Source organism: Stegostoma tigrinum, chromosome 30, assembly GCF_030684315.1.
Source record: "Stegostoma tigrinum isolate sSteTig4 chromosome 30, sSteTig4.hap1, whole genome shotgun sequence".
Taxonomy (NCBI): domain Eukaryota; kingdom Metazoa; phylum Chordata; class Chondrichthyes; order Orectolobiformes; family Stegostomatidae; genus Stegostoma; species Stegostoma tigrinum.
Window position 1 is genome coordinate 4,681,755 of NC_081383.1, and position 21,901 is coordinate 4,703,655.

The 21,901-nt window shown below is 46.9% G+C and overlaps 1 protein-coding gene across 1 annotated transcript in view; it reads right to left on the bottom strand.

Annotated features, from left to right (window-relative positions):
• tmem161a (transmembrane protein 161A) overlaps window positions 1–18,502 on the bottom strand; it is a 34,173-nt gene extending 15,671 nt beyond the window's left edge. Inside the window, exons 1-6 of the mRNA XM_048559844.2 lie at window positions 18,411–18,502; window positions 15,575–15,678; window positions 14,294–14,374; window positions 8,290–8,387; window positions 6,275–6,431; window positions 3,877–4,028 (exon numbers count right to left, since the gene is read on the bottom strand). Coding sequence (XP_048415801.1) covers window positions 3,877–4,028; window positions 6,275–6,431; window positions 8,290–8,387; window positions 14,294–14,374; window positions 15,575–15,678; window positions 18,411–18,413 — 595 coding nt within the window. The 5' untranslated portion in view covers window positions 18,414–18,502. The remainder of the gene's footprint in view (window positions 1–3,876; window positions 4,029–6,274; window positions 6,432–8,289; window positions 8,388–14,293; window positions 14,375–15,574; window positions 15,679–18,410) is intronic.
• Between the last annotated feature and the right edge of the window lie 3,399 nt (window positions 18,503–21,901).

The following is a 21,901-nucleotide window of genomic DNA, read 5'->3' on the forward strand; positions in this document are numbered from 1 at the left end:
GTCTTATCGTGGGAGCAGATGCGGCGGAGGCGGAGGAATTGGGAATAGGGGATGGAATTTTTGCAGGAGGGTGGGTGGGAGAAGATGTATTCCAGGTAGCTGTGGGAGTCGGTGGGCTTGAAATGGACATCAGTTACAAGTTGGTTGCCTGAGATGGAGACTGAGAGGTCCAGGAAGGTGAGGGATGTGCTGGAGATGGCCCAGGTGAACTGAAGGTTGGGGTGGAAGGTGTTGGTGAAGTGGATGAACTGTTCGAGCTCCTCTGGGGAGCAAGAGGCGGCGCCGATACAGTCATCAATGTACCGGAGGAAGAGGTGGGGTTTGGGGCCTGTGTAGGTGCGGAAGAGGGACTGTTCCACGTAACCTACAAAGAGGCAGGCATAGCTGGGGCCCATGCGGGTGCCCATGGCCACCCCCTTAGTCTGTAGGAAGTGGGAGGAGTCAAAAGAGAAGTTGTTGAGTGTGAGGACGAGTTCAGCTAGGCGGATGAGAGTGTCGGTGGAGGGGGACTGGTCAGGCCTGCGGGACAGGAAGAAGGGGAGGGCCTTGAGGCCATCTCCATGCGGAATGCAGGTGTACAGGGACTGGACGTCCATGGTGAATATGAGGTGTTGGGGGCTAACCCTAACTCCCCACCTACGTCCGTGACACCACCCACGCCCTCCACCTCCTCCAGGACTTCCAATTCCCTGGCCCCCAACACCTCATATTCACCATGGACGTCCAGTCCCTGTACACCTGCATTCCGCATGGAGATGGCCTCAAGGCCCTCCGCTTCTTCCTGTCCCGCAGGCCCGACCAGTCCCCCTCCACCGACACTCTCATCCGCCTAGCTGAACTCGTCGTCACACTCAACAACTTCTCTTTTGACTCCTCCCACTTCCTACAGACTAAGGGTGTGGCCATGGGCACCCGCATGGGCCCCAGCTCTGCCTGCCTCTTTGTAGGTTACGTGGAACAGTCCCTCTTCCGCACCTACACAGGCCCCAAACCCCACCTCTTCCTCCGGTACATTGATGACTGTATCGGCGCCGCCTCTTGCTCCCCAGAGGAGCTCGAACAGTTCATCCACTTCACCAACACCTTCCACCCCAACCTTCAGTTCACCTGGGCCATCTCCAGCACATCCCTCACCTTCCTGGACCTCTCAGTCTCCATCTCAGGCAACCAACTTGTAACTGATGTCCATTTCAAGCCCACCGACTCCCACAGCTACCTGGAATACATCTTCTCCCACCCACCCTCCTGCAAAAATTCCATCCCCTATTCCCAATTCCTCCGCCTCCGCCGCATCTGCTCCCACGATAAGACATTCCACTCCCGCACATCCCAGATGTCCAAGTTCTTCAAGGACTGCAACTTTCCCCCCACAGTGATCGAGAACGCCCTTGACCGCGTCTCCCGTATTTCCCGCAACACATCCCTCACACCACGCCCCCGCCACAACCGCCCCAAGAGGATCCCCCTCGTTCTCACACACCACCCTACCAACCTCCGGATACAACGCATTATCCTCCGACACTTCCGCCATTTACAATTCGACCCCACCACCCAAGACATTTTTCCATCCCCTCCCCTGTCAGCTTTCCGGAGAGACCACTCTCTCCGTGACTCCCTTGTTCGCTCCACACTGCCCTCCAACCCCACCACACCCGGCACCTTCCCCTGCAACCGCAGGAAATGCTACACTTGTCCCCACACCTCCTCCCTCACCCCCATCCCAGGCCCCAAGATGACATTCCACATTAAGCAGAGGTTCACCTGCACATCTGCCAATGTGGTATACTGCATCCACTGTACCCGGTGCGGCTTCCTCTACATTGGGGAAACCAAGCGGAGGCTTGGGGACCGCTTTGCAGAACACCACCGCTCAGTCCGCAACAAACAACTGCACCTCCCAGTCGCAAACCATTTCCACTCCCCCTCCCATTCTCTAGATGACATGTCCATCATGGGCCTCCTGCAGTGCCTCAATGATGCCACCCGAAGGTTGCAGGAACAGCAACTCATATTCCGCCTGGGAACCCTGCAGCCATATGGTATCAATGTGGACTTCACCAGTTTCAAAATTTCCACTTCTCCTACTGCATCCCTAAACCAGCCCAGTTCGTCCCCTCCCCCCACTGCACCACACAACCAGCCCAGCTCTTCCCCCCCACCCACTGCATCCCAAAACCAGTCCAACCTGTCTCTGCCTCCCTAACCGGTTCTTCCTCTCACCCATCCCTTCCTCCCACCCCAAGCCGCACCCCCAGCTACCTACTAACCTCATCCCACCTCCTTAACCTGTCCGTCTTCCCTGGACTGACCTATCCCCTCCCTACCTCCCCACCTACACTCTCTCCACCTATCTTCTTTACTCTCCATCTTCGGTCCGCCTCCCCCTCTCTCCCTATTTATTCCAGTTCCCTCCCCCCATCCCCCTCTCTGATGAAGGGTCTAGGCCCGAAACGTCAGCTTTTGTGCTCCTGAGATGCTGCTTGGCCTGCTGTGTTCATCCAGCCTCACATTTTATTATCACACAATGGTTTCATGGGCTTTGTCCTGAGCACGTGGAATGTTAGCACCAAATGAACCTCTGCACTGGCCCTCAGTCCCTGCATTAACAACACAGCAACCTCAAAGCCTCCTCCCCCACCAAGTCATCTTGAAATGTTTTCAAGGTAGAGTGTTAAATTTACTTTTTATTTTGTATTAGATAAGAATTAAACGTTTATTCCAACTGTGCTATCCTTTGTGTTAGGCTTTTGAGTGATTTTTTTTTCTTGGTGGGCTGCCCCTAACCCACTTTTCCCAAAGGCTACAATATTTCTATCGTGCAATTTGCTATGATGCGCTGTTGCACATGATACAACTATCATGTTATAGCAGAACTGACTGTCGCTTTATATTTCATAACTGCTCGCTGCACCTGCCTGTCTACTTTCACTGGCCACTCCTAAAGGACACCTGGATCCCTTTGCACATCCCAATAAACTAGCCTTTAAATATCGGTTTTGGTTTTTCACACTTATATAAATATGAATTATATAACTCCATTTATCCACATTATACTGCATCTACCATGTATTTGCCCAAACACTCAACTTGTCTAGATCACCCTGCACCCTCCTCACAACACATAATCCCATCCGACCTTGAGTTGTCAACAAACTTGGGAATATTGCATTTGGTTCCCTCATCCAGCTCATTTATCTATATATTGAATAATGGGCTCAAAGCAGACCCCTGTGCTATACCGCTAGTGGTGGGTGGAATTTAAATTACAAACTTTGGAACAGCACCATAACTACAGCACATAAACATTATTTTTCAGTATATGGGCATCTCTGTAAAGGCTGGCAATTGTTGCTGATGCCAAGCTGTATCCTTGAGAATGTGGTAAGCCACCTTCTTAAGTGACTGCTGTCCATGTGATGAGGAGATATCCAGATAACAAGGTGTGGAGCTGGATGAACACAGCAGGCCAGACAGCATCAGAGGAGCGGGAAAGCTGATGTTTCGGGTCTGACGCTGCTTGGCCTGCTGTGTTCATCCAGCTCTGCACCTTATTATCTCAGACTCCAGCATCAGTAGTTCCTAGTATCCCTGAGGAGGTATCCAGTTTTGTTAGGAAGTGAGTCCCAGAATGTTTACTTTGTGACAACGAAGGAACATCTGGTATTTGTCCAAATCAGGATTGCTTGTGCCTTGGGGGGCAATGATGTGCCTGCTGTCCTTGTCTTCACTGGTGATGGAGGTCCTGGGTTTGGATTGGCATGTTTCTGGATTTGCCTTTGGAACTTCATGAGAGGCCAGGTACAAACCCATTTGACCATCCAATGATCACACCCTTTACTGTGTCGAATACAAGTGAAAAACCTCGAAGATACTTACCAGGCTCAAGGCCGAACTCCAGATAATCCTCCCGCACGACCAGGACCAGCATAGCAATGAGGACAAAGAGGAACGCAAAGGTCAGGCAGACAGAGCGCTCGCCTCCTTCCTCTGTCCTGAAGTAATGTGTCATCAGAGAGAAGAGAACTTTACTGTGTAGATAGTGTCAAGGCAAACAAGGGGATTTCACAGTAGAACTGAATCAAGACACAGCCCATTTTGTGAGCATTCAATGTCAGTTTAAGACAGCAGCACTTCTTCAATCTCAATTTGTCAAAGGGGACAGCACCAAGGAGGGAACAATTCCTACACCTAATGCCAGGAAGGATGTCTGAATCAGATCAGGGTCCGTACTTCACATCCCATGCTTTTTTATTTCAGTAAACAAAGGAACAGGAAGAGGCCATTCAGCCCTTGGACCTGTTCCACCATTTAATCAGATTACCTCTGACCTGCAGCTTAACTGCATTTACCCGACTTGGCTTCATATCCTTAATTCAATTCTCCCGTCAAAAACCTTGGAAATTTAATTTGACCACTGCCCCCAGCATCTTTTACGGAACGCAAGTTTCAGATATCACTACCCTTTGTGAAAAAACAAAGCTTGTTCATTTCACCCTGTACAGCCAGCCTTGTAAAACACACACTTCCCTTACTCCTGCCCAATTCCAGTTGTATTTCACCAGCTGTGGAAACTTGTTGGAGGCACTGGTTGTTACAACTGCAACAGCTGTTCCAACATGTCAGTGGAAGTGGATGGTTTGCTGGTTGCAGGAGGAGAGGGCTCTGACCCAGAAGGCTGTCCTTGTTGACTGCTCTTTTTTATGCAGCAGCGGTCAGTTTGTTTATTCCCCCCGATTACTTGAGGAGGAAGATTAGCAGGGCTGTAAACACTCAATTCAGCCCACTGACAGCTCTCAGCAGGGGACAATGCCATTAACCACTTTTATAGCTTGTCAGAGTCAATAGTTATCCAATAAATTAAAACATTTCAACTGACTGAAAGAGAGGATAGTGACAGTCTCTCTCCTTGACGTAAAACGCAAATAAATTTTATGGACTTATCAGAAACCCACTGGAGATATCTTCTCTGTAAAGTAAACTGAATCTTTTCACCTGAACATCAATAATTTGTGACAATAACAAGCCCACATTAATACTACTGCTCCCTTAAAACAACAAGATGGCCTCAAATCTGAGAACCCGTCCTTCCCTTAAGTAAGTATCCTCTAATTTAGAACAGAGTTCAGTTCTTTAGAGTGAGAAGATTCTAGGAGTTCAGCACCACTCAGAGCATATGATCCAGGCTGACACTGTGCTGCAGAACCGAGGCAGTGATGAACTGTTGTAGGAGGTGGCTTACTGAGTAGGCATTAAACCCAGGTATGGTCCGCCCTCTCAGCTGAAGGCAAGATATCCTATGTCCCCATTTCAAAGGACATCAGAGGCTCCTAGTTAGCCTAGTCTTATGGAGAATATTCCCCATACAACCAATGTCACTAAATGGTCATTCATGTTAGCGGGTTCTTGCTGTGCGCTGACTACATGCACATTTGTTAGATACTCACAGTAACCGCACTCAAGGAATTTCTTTTCTCAAAAAAAAACAATTAGTTTATTGTGAAGTACTTTCAGACTTCCAAGGAAGTTGATTTTGCAATTTAACAGTAAAATGGTTAATCTGATCATCTGTTTTAATGATGGTGTTGGTTCAGGAATTAATACTGACCCCAGAGACTGGGGATAACTCATGCCCTGTTCTTGATTGGAATGGTGTATTTGGATCTTTTATGTCCACCTGAGGGATGTTCATGCAAAAGACGACATCTTAGCGCTCCCTCAGCACTGATGCTCCGACAGTCCGGCGCTCCCTCAGCACTGACCCTCAGCCAGTACCTCAGCACTAATCCTCTGACAGTGCCCACTCCCTCAGCACCGACCCTCCAACAGTGCGGCGCTCCCTCAGCACCGACCCTCCAACAGTGCAGCGCTCCTTCAGCACTGACCCTCTGACAGTCCGGCGCTCCCTCAGCACTGACTCTCAGCCAGTACCTCAGCACTAATCCTCTGACAGTGCCCACTCCCTCAGCACTGACCCTCCAACAGTGCAGCGCTCCTTCAGCAATGACCCTCTGACAGTGTGGCACTCCCTCAGCACTGACCCTCTGAGAGTGCATCACTTCCTCAGTGCTACATGAGGAATATCACCCTAGATTTTGTCTGGAGGGTCTGGAATTGGGTTTAAACCGAGGAGCTCCTGACTCTTATGTGAGTGAGCTACTAAATGAACTTTGGTTGACATTGAATCTAAATGATGACCCTGCATCCCCACTGCTCACGTTAGTTTGTTTAATGCACGTTATATCTGGAGGATGCACAGATGCGACTGGAAGGATACATGCTAAAGGCTAATGTGAGCAGGCACCAGAGCACACCGACATTCACCTCTCCCTGGACAGTCAGCTGGCTGTAGTAGGCCTCAGTAAATATGTAAACCAGAGTCGCATACAAGACAAAATCCATCAGCCACAGGTAGTCCAGGAAGTAGCGCAGGGCTAAATTAAAGGGAGAAAAAGAACTAAAAATTAGCACTTTCCACTCCCAATACAAATGTTCTTTTCCCTTTATTTTGATACTGCTTGCAAATTATCCTGAATAAAGTGATATAAGAAAGAAGCAGCAGGGTCATTGAATCCCTAGTGTGGAAGCAGGCCATTTGAGTGCACAATGACCCTCAGGACAGCATCCCACCCACACCTACCCCCAGTCTTTGTAACCCTGCATTTCCCATGGCCCATCCACCTAGCGTCCGGAGGAAATCAATACAAACATGAGGAGAATGTGCAAACTCCACACAGACAGTTACCCGAGGATGGAATTGAACCCGGGTCCCTGGCGCTGTGAGGCTGCAGTGCTAACCACTGAGCCACCGTGCTTTCCTAACTGTGAGAAAAGAAAAGCTTTATCACACAGCAAGTAGCTCAGTTGTGGAATGCGATGGTGGAGGCAGGTTCAGTTGGGGCATTCAAGAGGGTATTGGATGATTACTTGGATTGAAAAGGTTGTGGAGAAAAAGCAGAGGATTAAATGATGCTCTTTAACAAATTGGTGCAGGTATAATGGGTTGAATAGCTTCCTTTTGCACCATAACATTTCTGTCATTCTGTGAGCGTAAGACGAAACACTTCGACAAAATGTGTCTTTTTTCCGCTGCACAGAATACCTGTACAACCAAATGAAGTTACAAGTTAACCTTCATCCTGTTTTACAACATCACCAAAATTACCACATCTGGCCCACCATGACGATGTTCATTCCCTACTTGGGCTGTCACCCTAATCCCATAAATTCACCACATTCCCGTAATGTTTCACCCTGCTTTCCTTCAAACACTTGTCTAACGTGCTCTTCAAAGTTACCACGGCACCCGTTTCAGTTTATATCCAAGTGACTGTCAGGCAGTTTTTGAGATTGACCCATGGAAAATGTAGAGCAATGAAGATGTTTTTGGGAGAGAATTCCAGAGACTTTTCTCCAGGGCGGAAATGACTATTACGAGGAGGAATGATTTTAAGGTGATTGGAGGAAGGTATAGAGGAGATGTCAGAGGTAGGTTCTTTACACAGAAAGTGGTGGGTGCGTGGAACGCGCTGCCGGCAGTGGCAGAGGAGCCAGATACTTTAGGGACATTTAAGTGACTCTTGGATAGGCACATGGAGGATAGTAAAATGTAGGGTATGCAGGGTAGATCGAACATAGTAGGATAATAGGTCGACACAAAATTGTGGGCCGAAGGAACTGTACTGCTGCATGTTCTATGTTCTAATGTGGGACCAAAGCAGCTGAAAGCTCAACCAACAGTTGCAGAGCGAAGAAAGAGATAGTAACAACTGCTGATGCTGCAGTCAGAGTCAATAAAGCGTGGAGCTGAGGAACACAGCAGGCCCAGCAGTATCTCAGGAGTACGCGAGTTGACATTTCGCGTGAACTGATAAAGGGTGAAAATCCGAAGCGTCAACTTTTCTGCTCCTCTGCTGCTGCCTGACCTGCTGTGTTCCTCCAGCTCCATGCAGAGTGAAGAAAACAAGGGATCCTCAAGATGCTAGAATTGAAGGAATGCAGAAATTTTGTAAGGGTGGAGGAGGTTTCAGGGACAGAGAGGGGAAAAGGTATGGAGGGATTTGAAAATAAAGGGTGAGAATTTTAAAATGGAGGAGTTGCTTGACAGTCGGTAAACAAACAAAAGGGGGAGATGATCTAGTTGAATTGCTGTAGGTTAGGATATGACCTAGGGTCTACTGTCAGCACCTTCAGGAGAAGGAGGGAAATGAATTATTTACCAATTCGTCCAGACTAAGTCTCATTGTAAAGCATTACAATTGTGGTAATTTCAGGTGATCACATGCTCTTTACCCAGGGCGTCAAGTGGAGTGATAGGCTTCGCTTCCAGATAAAGGTTGATGTCCTTGGGCACTGTCTCTGGTTTGGATTCTGTCACACCATTTTGTCTCCTGTTGGCAAAAGACAAGGAGGTGAGGGAGCAGAAAGAATCAGAATAAACCAATGACCTCATTAAAACACGACATAATGAAAATTGACATAATGAAAACATTACATAACAGAATTAAAACCCATCGGATTATGAAGGGGCTTGAAAGGACAGATGCTGAGAGTACTTCTGGGAGAGTATAAAATCAGAAGATCCAATATCGAAATAAGTGATCTTCCATTTAGACGGAAGCGAGCAGAGATTTCTTCACATTAGTGTTTTTAATTCTCTCCCCCAAAAGAGCAGTGGAGGCTGGGTCACTGAATATTGTTCAGGGCTCAGTTAGACAGAATTTTGATTGACTTGGGATGTGGGAGTGGTGACAGGCAGAATTGCTGAGCTAAGCTGCAATCAGATCAACCACGATCTTATTAAATAGTGCAGTAAGCTTGAGGGACTGCACAGCATATTCCTCCTGCTGTGATTTTTCTCTCTGAACTTCATATCCAACCAACATCTAAACCTCTGTGACTCTGCTAGTTTCACACTGTCCTTGCTTCTTTATCTTGCTTTCAAATCCAACTCCTACATTATCTGTGCTCCTGAAGCTGCCTCCAAGAGGCTGGGTCACCTGGTTCTTATGTAAAAAGATTCTTTCATCAATTTTCTCTCTATAATGTCCAAGCCTGTCAAAGTCATATCTGAGATGGTCCATCCAGGTCTCACCCTATATTCTTGTTTACATATAAGGATAATGCTTTTATGAGACGTTTTACTTTCAACTTTCTCAGGATGTGGGCACCACTGGCCAGGCAAGCATTTATCCCACACTCTCAGAATTATTATGGTGCAGGAGGCCGCCATTCGACCCACTATGCCTGCACCAGCTCCGTTCTCGAGTACCAGTCTCCTGCCTTTCTCCCCCATATACCTGCTCACCATTACTATCTAAATAATCATCCAATGTCCCTCTTGAATGTCACAATTGAACGTGCCTCCACCACACTTCCAGGCAATGCATTCCAGACCTTAATTACTTGGTGTCTGAAAAGATCTTTCTCACATCATCCTTGCTTCATTTCCACATCACTTTAATTCTATATCTTCTTGTTCTTGTTTCTTTTCTGAGCAAAAACAGTTTCACCCTATCTACTCTGTTCAACCTGCACAATTTTGAAAATCTCAATCAAATCTCCTTACAGCCTTCTCTCCCGGAACAAAATTCCCAACTTCTTCAACTGATCCTCAAAGCTGAAGTTTCACATGCATAAAACATGAAAACTACAAACAACTCAATCCTTCAAGTCTGCTCTGCCATTCAATATGTTCCTGGCTGATTGCAGCTCGGCCTTAGCTTCACCTTCCTGCCCGTTCTCCATAACCATTCAACCCATTACTAATTAAAGTCTGTTTATCTCCTCCTTAAATTTACTGAATGCCTCAGCATCCACTGCATTCTAGGGTGGTAAATTCCACAAATTTGCGACCCAATGAGAGAAGTAATTGCTCCTCATTTAAATTTGCCACCCCATTATCCGAAAACTATGACCTTGTGTTCTAGATTGGCCTACAAGAGGAAACATCCTCTCCACGTCGAGTTTGTCAAACCCCTTTAGCATCTCTACACCTCAATTAGATCTTCTCTCATTCTTCTGAAGTTCAGAGAGTAAAGACCTATCCTGCTCAGTCCCTCATTTTTCGTATCAATCTAAAGAACCGCTGATGTAACTACACTCCTGCTCAGGTAAGGGGACCAAAACTGTTTGCAATACTGCAAGTATGGTCTCACTAATGTCTTGTACGGTTGCAGTAATACTTCCCTATTTTATACTTAATTTGTTTAGCAAATAATGGCGAGGTTTCATTTTCCTTCCTTATTACCTGCTAAACCTGCATACTAATTTTCTGCGACTCATGCATGAGGACACCCCGATCCCTCTGCGCTGAAGCACTCTGAAGTATCTCTCCATCTAAATAATAAGTTATCTTTCTACTTCTCTGACCTTCACACTTATCCATGTTAAATTACATGAGCCAAATTTTGGCCTGTTCACCCAACCTATCCACATCCATCTGTAAATTTCTTATTTCTTCATTGCAACTTACTTTTCTACCAACTTTAATGTCATCTGGAACCATTCGAGTAAATCGCTCTGCACTCTGTACTACATTCACAACTTTCCTGTAGTGTGGGGACCATAACTGTGTACAACACTCCAGTTGATGGCTTACAAGTGTTTCCACGTCACTTCCTTGCAGTTCTACTCTATTCCTCTGTTAATAAAGCTGAGAACAGTATGGTTTATTTACTGCTCCCTCCACCTATCCCGCCAATCTTAATTGCTGCACACCCCATAAACACAACTCACACAAACACACAGACACACACACACACACACACCCACACCCTCACCAACACACCCACCCACCCACAACCCCCACAAACGCACACACACACACACAACCCCCACAAACGTGCACACACACACACAACCCCCACAAACGCGCACACACACAACCCCCACAAACGCGCACACACACAACCCCCACAAACGCACACACACACAACCCCCACAAACGCGCACACACACACACAACCCCCACAAACGCGCACACACACACACAACCCCCACAAACGCGCACACACACACACAACCCCCACAAACGCGCACACACACACACAACCCCCACAAACGCGCACACACACACACAACCCCCACAAACGCGCACACACACAACCGCCACAAACGCACACACACACACAACCCCCACAAACGCACACACACACACAACCCCCATAAACGCGCACACACACAACCCCCATAAACGCGCACACACACAACCCCCACAAACGCGCACACACACAACCCCCACAAACGCGCACACACACAACCCCCACAAACGCGCACACACACAACCCCCACAAACGCACACACACACAACCCCCACAAACGCGCACACACACAACCCCCACAAACGCGCACACACACAACCCCCACAAACGCACACACACACAACCCCCACAAACGCACACACACACAACCCCCACAAACGCACACACACACACAACCCCCATAAACGCGCACACACACATAACCCCCATAAACGCGCACACACACAACCCCCACAAACGCGCACACACACAACCCCCACAAACGCGCACACACACCCCCACAAACGTGCACAAACACACCCCCACAAACGTGCACACACACAACCCCCACAAACGTGCACACACACAACCCCCACAAAAGCGCACAATCACACACAACCCCCACAAATGCGCACACTCACACACAACCCCCACAAATGTGCACTCACACACACAACCCCCCACAAATGCGCACACTCACACACAACCCCCACAAATGTGCACTCACACACACAACCCCCCACAAATGCGCGCACACACACACACACACACACCCCCCCACAAATGCGCGCGCACACACACACACACCCCCCCACAAATGCGCGCGCACACACACACACACAACCCCCACAAACGCGCGCACACACAACCCCCACAAACGCGCACACACACAACCCCCACAAACGCGCACACACACAACCCCCACAAACGCGCACACACACAACCCCCACAAACGCGCACACACACAACCCCCACAAACGCGCACACACACAACCCCCACAAACGCGCACACACACAACCCCCACAAACGCGCACACACACAACCCCCACAAACGCGCACACACACAACCCCCACAAACGCACACACACACAACCCCCACAAACGCACACACACACACAACCCCCATAAACGCGCACACACACATAACCCCCATAAACGCGCACACACAACCCCCACAAACGCACACACACACAACCCCCACAAACGCACACACACACACAACCCCCATAAACGCGCACACACACATAACCCCCATAAACGCGCACACACACAACCCCCACAAACGCGCACACACACAACCCCCACAAACGCGCACACACACCCCCACAAACGTGCACAAACACACCCCCACAAACGTGCACACACACAACCGCCACAAACGTGCACACACACAACCCCCACAAAAGCGCACAATCACACACAACCCCCACAAATGCGCACACTCACACACAACCCCCACAAATGTGCACTCACACACACAACCCCCCACAAATGCGCGCACACACACACACACACACACACCCCCCACAAATGCGCGCGCACACACACACACACAACCCCCACAAACGCGCGCACACACAACCCCCCCACAAACGTGCGCACACACAACCCCCACAAACGCGCACACACACAACCCCCACAAACGCACACACACACAACCCCCACAAACCGCAACTCCCCTCCCCTCCCCCCCCCCCCCCCCCCCACACACACACACACACACACACACACACACACACACACAAAGCTAATTGCCGTGCTGGTTTTGGCCCTGTTCAGAATCCTCAATGTGAAATTTTCCGTTGCACTTCTTCACTTTTGCCTTCTGTGGATTCTATTTTGGGATTAAATATATATTGAAAATGAGAGTGTGAATTCAGCTCTGTTTGGTGTTCCCATCCCTTCAAAACACCAATAACCCTAAAATGTTCTCTGTGCCACACATGAGCAGCTGCCACGGAGGGGGTTTTCTTACCTCACATTTAGGTGCTGGATGTGAGAAGAGATGGATTGCTGTGATTAATCAAAATTCCAATTGTTATTCATAGAATCACAGAATTCCTACAGAGTGGAAGCAGGCTCATCAGGTCCACACTGATCCTCTGAACCGCATCTCATCTGGATCCACCTCCCTACCTTATCCCTGTAACCCTGCATTTTCCACCACCAATCCACCGTAACCTACACATCTTTGGACTGTGGGAGGAAACCACAGCACGCGCAGGAAACCCACGCAGACACGGGGAGCAACTACACACAGATAGCCGCCCAAGGGTGGAATCGAACTTGGGTCCCCGGCGCCGTGAGGGCTAACTACTGGGTCATTAGAAGGAGAATGAGTTAGACTCCAGTCTTTTATCTCTGAGGACTTCCTATTTCACTGTCTAAACGAATTACAAGGAAATTCACCAGTGAAACCAATCTGCCTTCATTCAAAATAGTAACTATGGGTGCTCTTAATATCAACCTGAAAAATCAGGTGGAGCTTTGGCGTAACATCACATTCGAACAGGGTATCCAACAAGACAGCAGCCCCTCAGTACTCTGCTGGGAATCTCCGTATGTTCATGTCTTGGAGCAGGAACTATTCACACAACCTTCTGACTCAGAGGTACGGTGCTACCACTGGGCCAAGCTGAGTTTTGCCAATTTACTTTTTTCTCTTCCCTTTGAGAAAACAGTTAGTAGCAAGGCAGATGTGCTAAGTTTGTACTGAGTGTCAGCCTGTGCCAGTGACCAGGGAAAATAGTAGGCAGCTTGAAAATGCTGAGATCCAAGCAGGACAATTTAGGCAGCCCAAAATGTCGAGATTCCATCAGTGTTCGCTGGTGGTCTAGTGGTTAGGATTCGGCGCTTTCACTGCCGCAGCCTTGGTTCGGTTCCCGATCAGGTTTTTGGGGCGGCACGGTAGCTCAGTGGCTAGCACTACTGTCTCACCGCACCAGGAACCCACGTTCAATTCCACCCTCAGGTGACTGTCTGTGTGGAGTTTGCACATTCTCTCCATGACTGCATGGGTTTCCTCCGGATGCTCTGGTTTCCTCCCACAGTCCAAAGATGTGCAGATCAGGTGGACTGGCTGTGCTAAATTGCCTGTAGTGTTTAGGGATGTATAGCTTAGGTGGGTTATAGGGGGATGGGTCTGGGTAGGATACTCCAAGGGCATGGACTTGTTGGGCTGAGGGGTCTGCTTCCACACTGTAGTGATTCTATGAAAAAAAATCATGTGGGAACTACTTCTACTGAAAGGCAGATGTTAGAACACTTGCCCAACCTGTCTCTCTTCAGTTTGGGTTTCTGCTTTCCAGCCAAGGCGCGGAGTTCTTCATCTGATGGGTGTTTATATCGGAAAAGGCTGCCGAGAAAATAGACCAGATAGTCACCAGATCTGTCACATCCCTATTGGGTCAATTCATTTAAAAGTCAAAACAGTCAACATTTTCCAGGAAGGGATCAATTTTCTTGTATCTGTCAGTGTTTGTACGGACATAGGCACCAATGCAAAGTGAGACCCCTCTAACGGAAAAGGCTGAGACTAGTCAGACCCACTACTTACCAAGAAGGGCCATTACTGCTAAGATCAGATTTATTGCCTTTCTTATGATCGCCCTTGAGAAGGTAACTAAGGTGCCACTTCAAAAGGCAGCAAAAAGTCATAAAATCCCTAGAATAGTTGTGAAAGAGGCCATTCAGCCCATTGAGTCTGTACCAAATCTTTTAAAAAGCAATCCAGTCAAGTGTTCCTAAAGTGCGATGCCCCTAATTCATTACCATGCTCCAGAGGGGCTGGAGTTTAAGAATGTTGTGTGTGGAGCTGCAGTGACATATTGACCAGCTTGGGTGAGGATGCAACAATACAGGGACCTTAGTGTACTGTTTGGAATTTAATGGCAGCTTCTCGGTCAATTACAGTGGTCATTCTGTCCCACTCCCACACTACGTTTACACGTTTAGACTTTTTAAATTTATTTGTTCATGGGAGGTGGGATGGTGTTGTTTGGCCAGCATTTATTGTCCACACCTAACTGCCCTGGTGAAGGTGCTGGTGTACTGCCTTCTTGAACTTCTGCAGTCCTTGAGTTGTTGGGGAATCCTCGTGCTGTTGTAGGAAGCGAGTTCCAGGATTTTCACCCAGCGATACCGAAGAAATTGCAAAACACTTCCAAGTTCGGAAGGCATGTGATGGTGTTTCCATGTGTCAACTGACCCTGTCCTTCTAGATGAGAGAAATCGTGGGTTTGGAAGGTCCAAGGAAACTTGGTGCGTTGCTGCAGTGTATCTTTAGATGGTACACACGACTGCTACTGAGTGATGGGGGTGGTGAATGGAATGAATATGCATGGATGCCAATCAACGATGTAGGAGTGGGTCGGACTGTAGTGTAGTGACCAATTGGCACTCAGTTCCCGGAACATGTGTAGATTGGCAGTTTCACTGAGGTTTCAGAGGGCTGTCAGTACCCATTTAAACCTATATCCTACAGACAGCTAGCAGCTTCATGACCGGAGATTTTAAAAATGGGCAAGAAATGATTCAACCAGATTAGGTATCTTACCTCCCATTACAGAGCAACCAGCGACCTACGGAGTAATGAGGTGCTAATCTCTGCATCAGGGTCGCCATCAGCAGACTCACAACCAGCTGAACCCCGATAACACCCTGAGGAAAGAAACAATATAACATTCATCAATAATACAAATGCAAACAGCAGCAGAATTTACATGCAGTCACACCTGTTAACCTCACCATGATTTTCGTGTTTGTTTTTTTATTAATTGTTCCTGTAAACCTCTCTCTCCATGTCACAATCTCTATGTTCTTCCTCTCCATGTTAAGATCGACACTCACTGCAACATATCTGTCTCCTGCATCGACCTGTACTCTCCCAGAAGCGCAAAACTCAGGAACGTCTTACTTCTCGGCTTCTCTTCCTCCCAGATTCGACCACAGCTCAATGCAAGATTCTACACTGAGTCTGAGGATTTAAAACCCAATGCAAAGATTCAAGCAAAAAAAAACCCAGGACGACACTCTTGTGCAGCACCAAAGGAACACCGCATTGTCAAAGTTGCTGCCTTTTACCAAGGTTCAGACTACCTTCTATGGTGGATGCAGAAGGGCAGTTCTCCTCAATGTGTACCAACACTTATCCTTCATCCTGGAGGGTGTGTTCAGCTCCTTGCACTGTGTGAGCTGCTGCACATGATGAAGGTTATTGTCACCATTCTCTTACATTATGCAGGAAACTACTAAGCCTCCTTGATCTAACTGGGGAAGAGGAAAACTACTGGCTGGCCTAACTAAAGATATAGCTTACTGCATAATAGCAACTAGTCACAAATTACACCGATAAAAATAGACATAGTTCTAGACTTTGAGGACTGTATGTTAGGTCTCCATCCTTCAAGATTCTAAGTTGTTCCCTTCACCAGTCATTAAGCCAGCATTTGACTCCCATCCTGAATTGCCCGTCAGAAGCTGGTGGTGAGCTGTCTTCTTAAACCGCTGTAGTCTATGTGCTGTAGGTGGACCCACAATACTATTAAGGAGGGAGTTCCAGGATCTTGACCTAATGTCAGTGAAAGAATCATAACATATTTACAAATCAGAATGATGTGAGGCTTCGAGAGCAACTTGTCAGTGGTGATGCTCCCGTGACCTACTGTTCTTGTTCTTGAAAGAGTTTGGTGCATTGCTGCAGTGCATCTTGCAGATGGTACACATTGCTGCTTCTAAACATTAGTGGCGGAGGGAATGAACATTTAAGGTACAAAAAGGTTCTCATACTCTAGTGATTACACTCATCAAAAAAACTTCCTAAACTGTGGATTTTCACTACATAGCAGACTGGCAACACTTCACAGTGCATACTTTCTGTTCCAGGAAACAAGATTGCTTTTCATTTATTTTATTAGAAGCTGCAAAAGAGCAAAGAATGGATTTGAATGGGACAAAAACATGCAGTATGTTATTGTGTACTTAAGAAAAATCATAAAACAGACAGGCGTATGGCAAGACTTCACTGAAATGGCTGTGGTGCCAATCAAGTGAGCTGCTGTGTCGACAATGATTTTGAGTTTGAGTGTTGTTGAAGCAAATGGGAAAAAAAATGTCACATCCCTGACTTGAACCTTGTAGACGGTTAACATGCTTTGGAGAGCCAACACAATGCGGAGCTGGGGGAACACAGCAGCCAGGCAGCATCAGAGCTGTAGGAAAGTCAACGTTTCAGGTCAGGACCCTTCATCAGAACCATTTCTGAAGAAGGGTCCCAACTTGAAATGTCAACTTTCCTACTCCTCTGATGCTGCCTAGCCTGCTGTGTTCCTCCAGCTCCATGCTGTGTCATCTCTGACTCCTATATCTGCAGTTCTTACTACTTCTGATGCTTTGGAGAGATGGAGCGGAGCGGGGGGGGGGGGGGGGGGGGGGGGCGGGGGCGCAAGTTAGTCACCAGTGTTTATATGGCTAGTTCAGTTCAGTTTCTGGTCAACTGTATCCCCCATGATGCTGATCGTGGAGGATTCAGCGATGGCAATACTATTGAACTTCAAGAGATGGTGGATAGATGCTCATCATTTTTAATTTGTCACTGCCTGGCACTCGTGTGATGTGAATATTACTTGCTGCGTATCATGCGGGTCTTTCTGCATTTGCACACAGGTGCTTCAGTTCATTAGTAGTGTGCATCAATTAGCTGTCATGATGTATTTCATTACAACAGTGACTACATTTCAAAACAATGGCTTTAAAACTTTCCAGGATGTCCTGAAAGATGCTGGATTATTTTCTTAACCAACCTGTTTGCAGGTATTATCACACACACACCTTGGCAGCAGCTGGGACTTGAAACTAAGTCTCCAGGCTCAGAGGTAGGTACACTTCCACTGTATAGTAACAGCCCTTCTGAAAGGTGCTACACAAATGCAAATATTTTCCGTCAAGACATGCATCGTTTCCACTTGGTAAATTAAGAACTAGCAGGGTGATGGAAGGTTGTGAACAGTGGGCAATGCAAGGATGCCCCCCATTGTCGCATAGCCTATCAATACTCCACTGAAGGCCACTGCATGGAATGGCGTCACCTATCACAAACCAGAGACATTGTGGCACACTGTGACATGTCAAATGCTGAACATCTCCACCACCCACTTCTACAGCGCTGCTGCAAGTGAACAGTAGAAGCTTGCAATTACAGCTTGTACAATAAGGCAGTTCTAGACCAAGGCCTGGGCGGGGGGGGGGAAGCTGGGCTCCACACTACCCCTCCCCCCCAAAATAAAACCTATTTTTAGTTGCAGCAACGATAATTGAATCACGTCACTGTTATGCACTACTGAAGGTAGCAAGGGTCAAAGTAGCACTCAGTGCATCAGGAACTCCCGCCTTACCATCTCTCTGCCCGCTCAATCTCACTTCAAAACTGAATTATTCCTTCTCCTCTCATCCACCTCAACGCCGTCGGTTGCCTTGAAACTCAACCTAACTTGAGCAATGATTGACAGCTAGAACACCCAATCGCACGGATGGATCCGAATGATTGACGTGAGTCTGACCTGTCCGTGTGTGTGTCTGTCTGATTGGCTACCACCTGGGACAGATAGACCAACCGAGAACATGAGGAGGTGGAGCATTTTTACATACTGACCAATCAACAAGGTGGGCGGGCACAGCCTTCGGGAGCGCTTGAGCTGCGCGGCCGCGTGTCGCCGGGGTTCTGGGAATTGTAGTTCTTCACGTGATCCGCCCTGTGACGTCCTGCGTGAGACGTCACATACAGAACTACAACATTCAGAATCCCTTGCGCTAACCAGGCATGCGCATACTTCTTTCAACTGCAGCCTGCTTTTAAGATCCGGATGAAACTTAAATGAAACTTTTGCTGACTTTCGACAAACTTAATCTCGATGTTGCACGTATATAATTAACTTGCAGGGAACAGCATTGCCCCAATAACTGCAACTATTTGGTGTATTATCTTTCAAATTCCCATAAAAGGAAAACTTCGAGGAGCATTTAAAGTCGCACTCTCTGATTTATTTTTTTGCTGAAGTTTAAAGGGATGGTACCACTTATAAATAGACAAAATTTTTAAAATCAGTGTTTAGATTAAAACATGTGGAAACATGAAATGCACATCGTCTTAAATCTTATGGAAAGAAATGCAACTGTGAACATTTTGACTACCCAACTATTCTTTATGATCTCCTTACTAGTTTTTGCACCTGTGTAAGATTGCATTGGGGATGCTTTGCAAAATTCTCACTATTAGAGACAGTTATTGCCTTTGAGAAACTGTAGAAATAATGTAGTTTATCGACAGCAGCATTTCCTTCCTGAAACTATCCATCTATTTCAATTTCGATTGTGCTATGATCTGACATCCCAGAAATTTTCCCATTGCAAGATTCTCCTGAGAACAAGGTTAAGCCAATAGTCAATATGATGCTGAATCTCAGAGGTAATACATTGGTCTCAGATTGTACAGAGGGATATGGATGGATCGGTCAGATGGGCAGATCAGTGGCAGATGGAATTTAGTTCTGAAAAATGTGAGGTGATGCACTATGAAAGAAGTAAAATGACAAGGGAGTACTCAGTGAATGGCAGAACACCAGGAAGCTCAGGGGAATACAGGGATCTTATGGAGCCTGTCCACAGATCCCTGAAGGTGGCAGGACAGTTTAAGAAGGTGGTTAAGAAGGCATGTGGGACATTTGCCTTTATTAGTTGTGGCATAGATTATAGGAGCGGGAAGGTCATAATTGAGCTGTACAGAATTTTGGTTAGGCCACAGCTAACATATTGTGTGCAGTTCTAATTACCACAGTCTAGAAAGGATGTGATTGGTCTGTAGGAGATGCACAGGAGATTCATCAGGATGTTTCCAGGAATGGAGCATTTCAGCAATGAAGAAAGACTTGGATTGTTTTCTTTAAGAGCAGAGAAAGCCGAAAGGGGAATATGACTGAGGTGTATAGGATTATGTACTGTATAATTTTATGAGAACAGTGGAATTTAGGAGTCCTTTTCATGAATCACAGAATCTAAATATATTACATCATAATATCAATACATCAATATAAACTTCAAAGATTTTTAGGGATTTTACAGGGTAGATGTGGAAAACGTGTTTCCCCCACTGGGGGACTCAAGGACAAGAGGGCATCATCTCAGTATAAGGGGTCACACATTTAATACAGAGATGAAGAGGAATTTCCTCTCTCAGAGGGTAGCAATTTTGTGGCATTCTTTACTATAGAGGGCTGGCGATGCTGGGTTATTAAATACATTCAAGACTGAGATAGAATTTTAATCAGTGAGGGTGTGAAGCATTATGGGGAAAGAGCAGGAAAATGAAGTTGATGATCTCATTGAATGGCAGAGCAGACTTGATGGACAGAATGGCCTACTTCTGCCCTACGTCTTTTGGCCTAATAGACTTATGAGAGGAAGAACGAGGTGAATTCAGGGAGACTCTGTGAGAACTTAGGCTGGCTGCTGTCAATACTCCTACAATGCTCACATGCCAAACAAGTGGCAAAATGTTGATATGTTTTAAATGGATACATTTGGAGAGGAAAAAGAAACAACACGTAAAAACAGAAAGAACTGCGGACGCTGTAAATCAGAAACAAAAACAGAAATTGCTGGAAAAGCTCAGCAGGTCTGGCAGCGTCTGTGAAAAGAAATCAGAGTTTACATTTTGGCCTGAGTGATCCTTTCTCAGAATCCAACATGTGTTAGGGTGGCACAGTGGCTCAGTAGTTAGCACTGCAGCCTCACAGCATCAGGGACCCAGGTTCAATTTCAGCCTCCGGTAGTGGAGGTTGTGGAGCTCCTTCGGTTGTGGAGTTTGCACATTTTCCCTGTGTCTGTGCGGGCTTCCTCCGGGTGCTCCAGTTTCCTCCCACAGTCCAAAGATGTGCAGGCTAATTGGATCGGCCATGCTAAATTGCCCATAGTGTTCAGGGGTGTGTGGGTTACGGGGGATGGGTCTGGGTGGGATGGTCCAAGGGGCGGTGTGGACTTGTTGGGCCAAAGGGCCTGTTTCCACACTGTAGGGAATCTAATCTAATCTAAACCTTTTCACACCCTCAGGACTGAGCTTCAAAGCACTTTAAAACAGTTACATATTCTTGATTTATATAGCAGTTTCAACATGATAAAGGTCCAAGGATCTTGAATGTTACCAAGCAAACTCTTATCAACCAAACTACATAAAGATATATTAGGACAGGGGCCATAAGCTTAGACAAGGAGAGAGATTACAAGGAGCATCTTAAAGAAGGAAAGAGGACATTCAAGAGCTAACAGCCCAGACAGACAAAGCCAATAGTGGATCCAATAATATTGGAAAATGCACAAGATCTGAATTGAGGAATGCAGCCTTGTGGGTCTGGAGGAAGTGACAGGGATAGGGAGAGGTGTGGAGGGTTGTGGGGCTGGAGGAGGTTTTCGAGTGAAGGCTAAGGTCATGAAGGGATTTGAAAAGAATTGTGACGATGGAGAGAGAGTGAAAGCTGAAAGTGATATTTGAAGAAACCCAGATGAATAAAACAAAGGTGGCTAAAAACAAAAGCAGCAGAGTTCCCCATGATATAATGTGACACTTTCAACAGAAAGGGCTGCAGAGCAAGTTCTCATCAGGATTTTTGCCTGATCCTGCAGTTTTGTACAAATGTATGTAGATTAGTTTCATTCAGCTCATTCGTCAGATGTTTAGGCCATTTACAGAGAAAGAAAAGAAAATGCACACACAAACACAAGTGGGGAGAAAGTGCAGCTCATCTGAAAATTTAGTGACAAGTACAGCCCTATAGGAAAGTGTTAGAATGTAGTCCTTACATCCCGTCAACATGAAAAGGAATCAGTGCCCTCG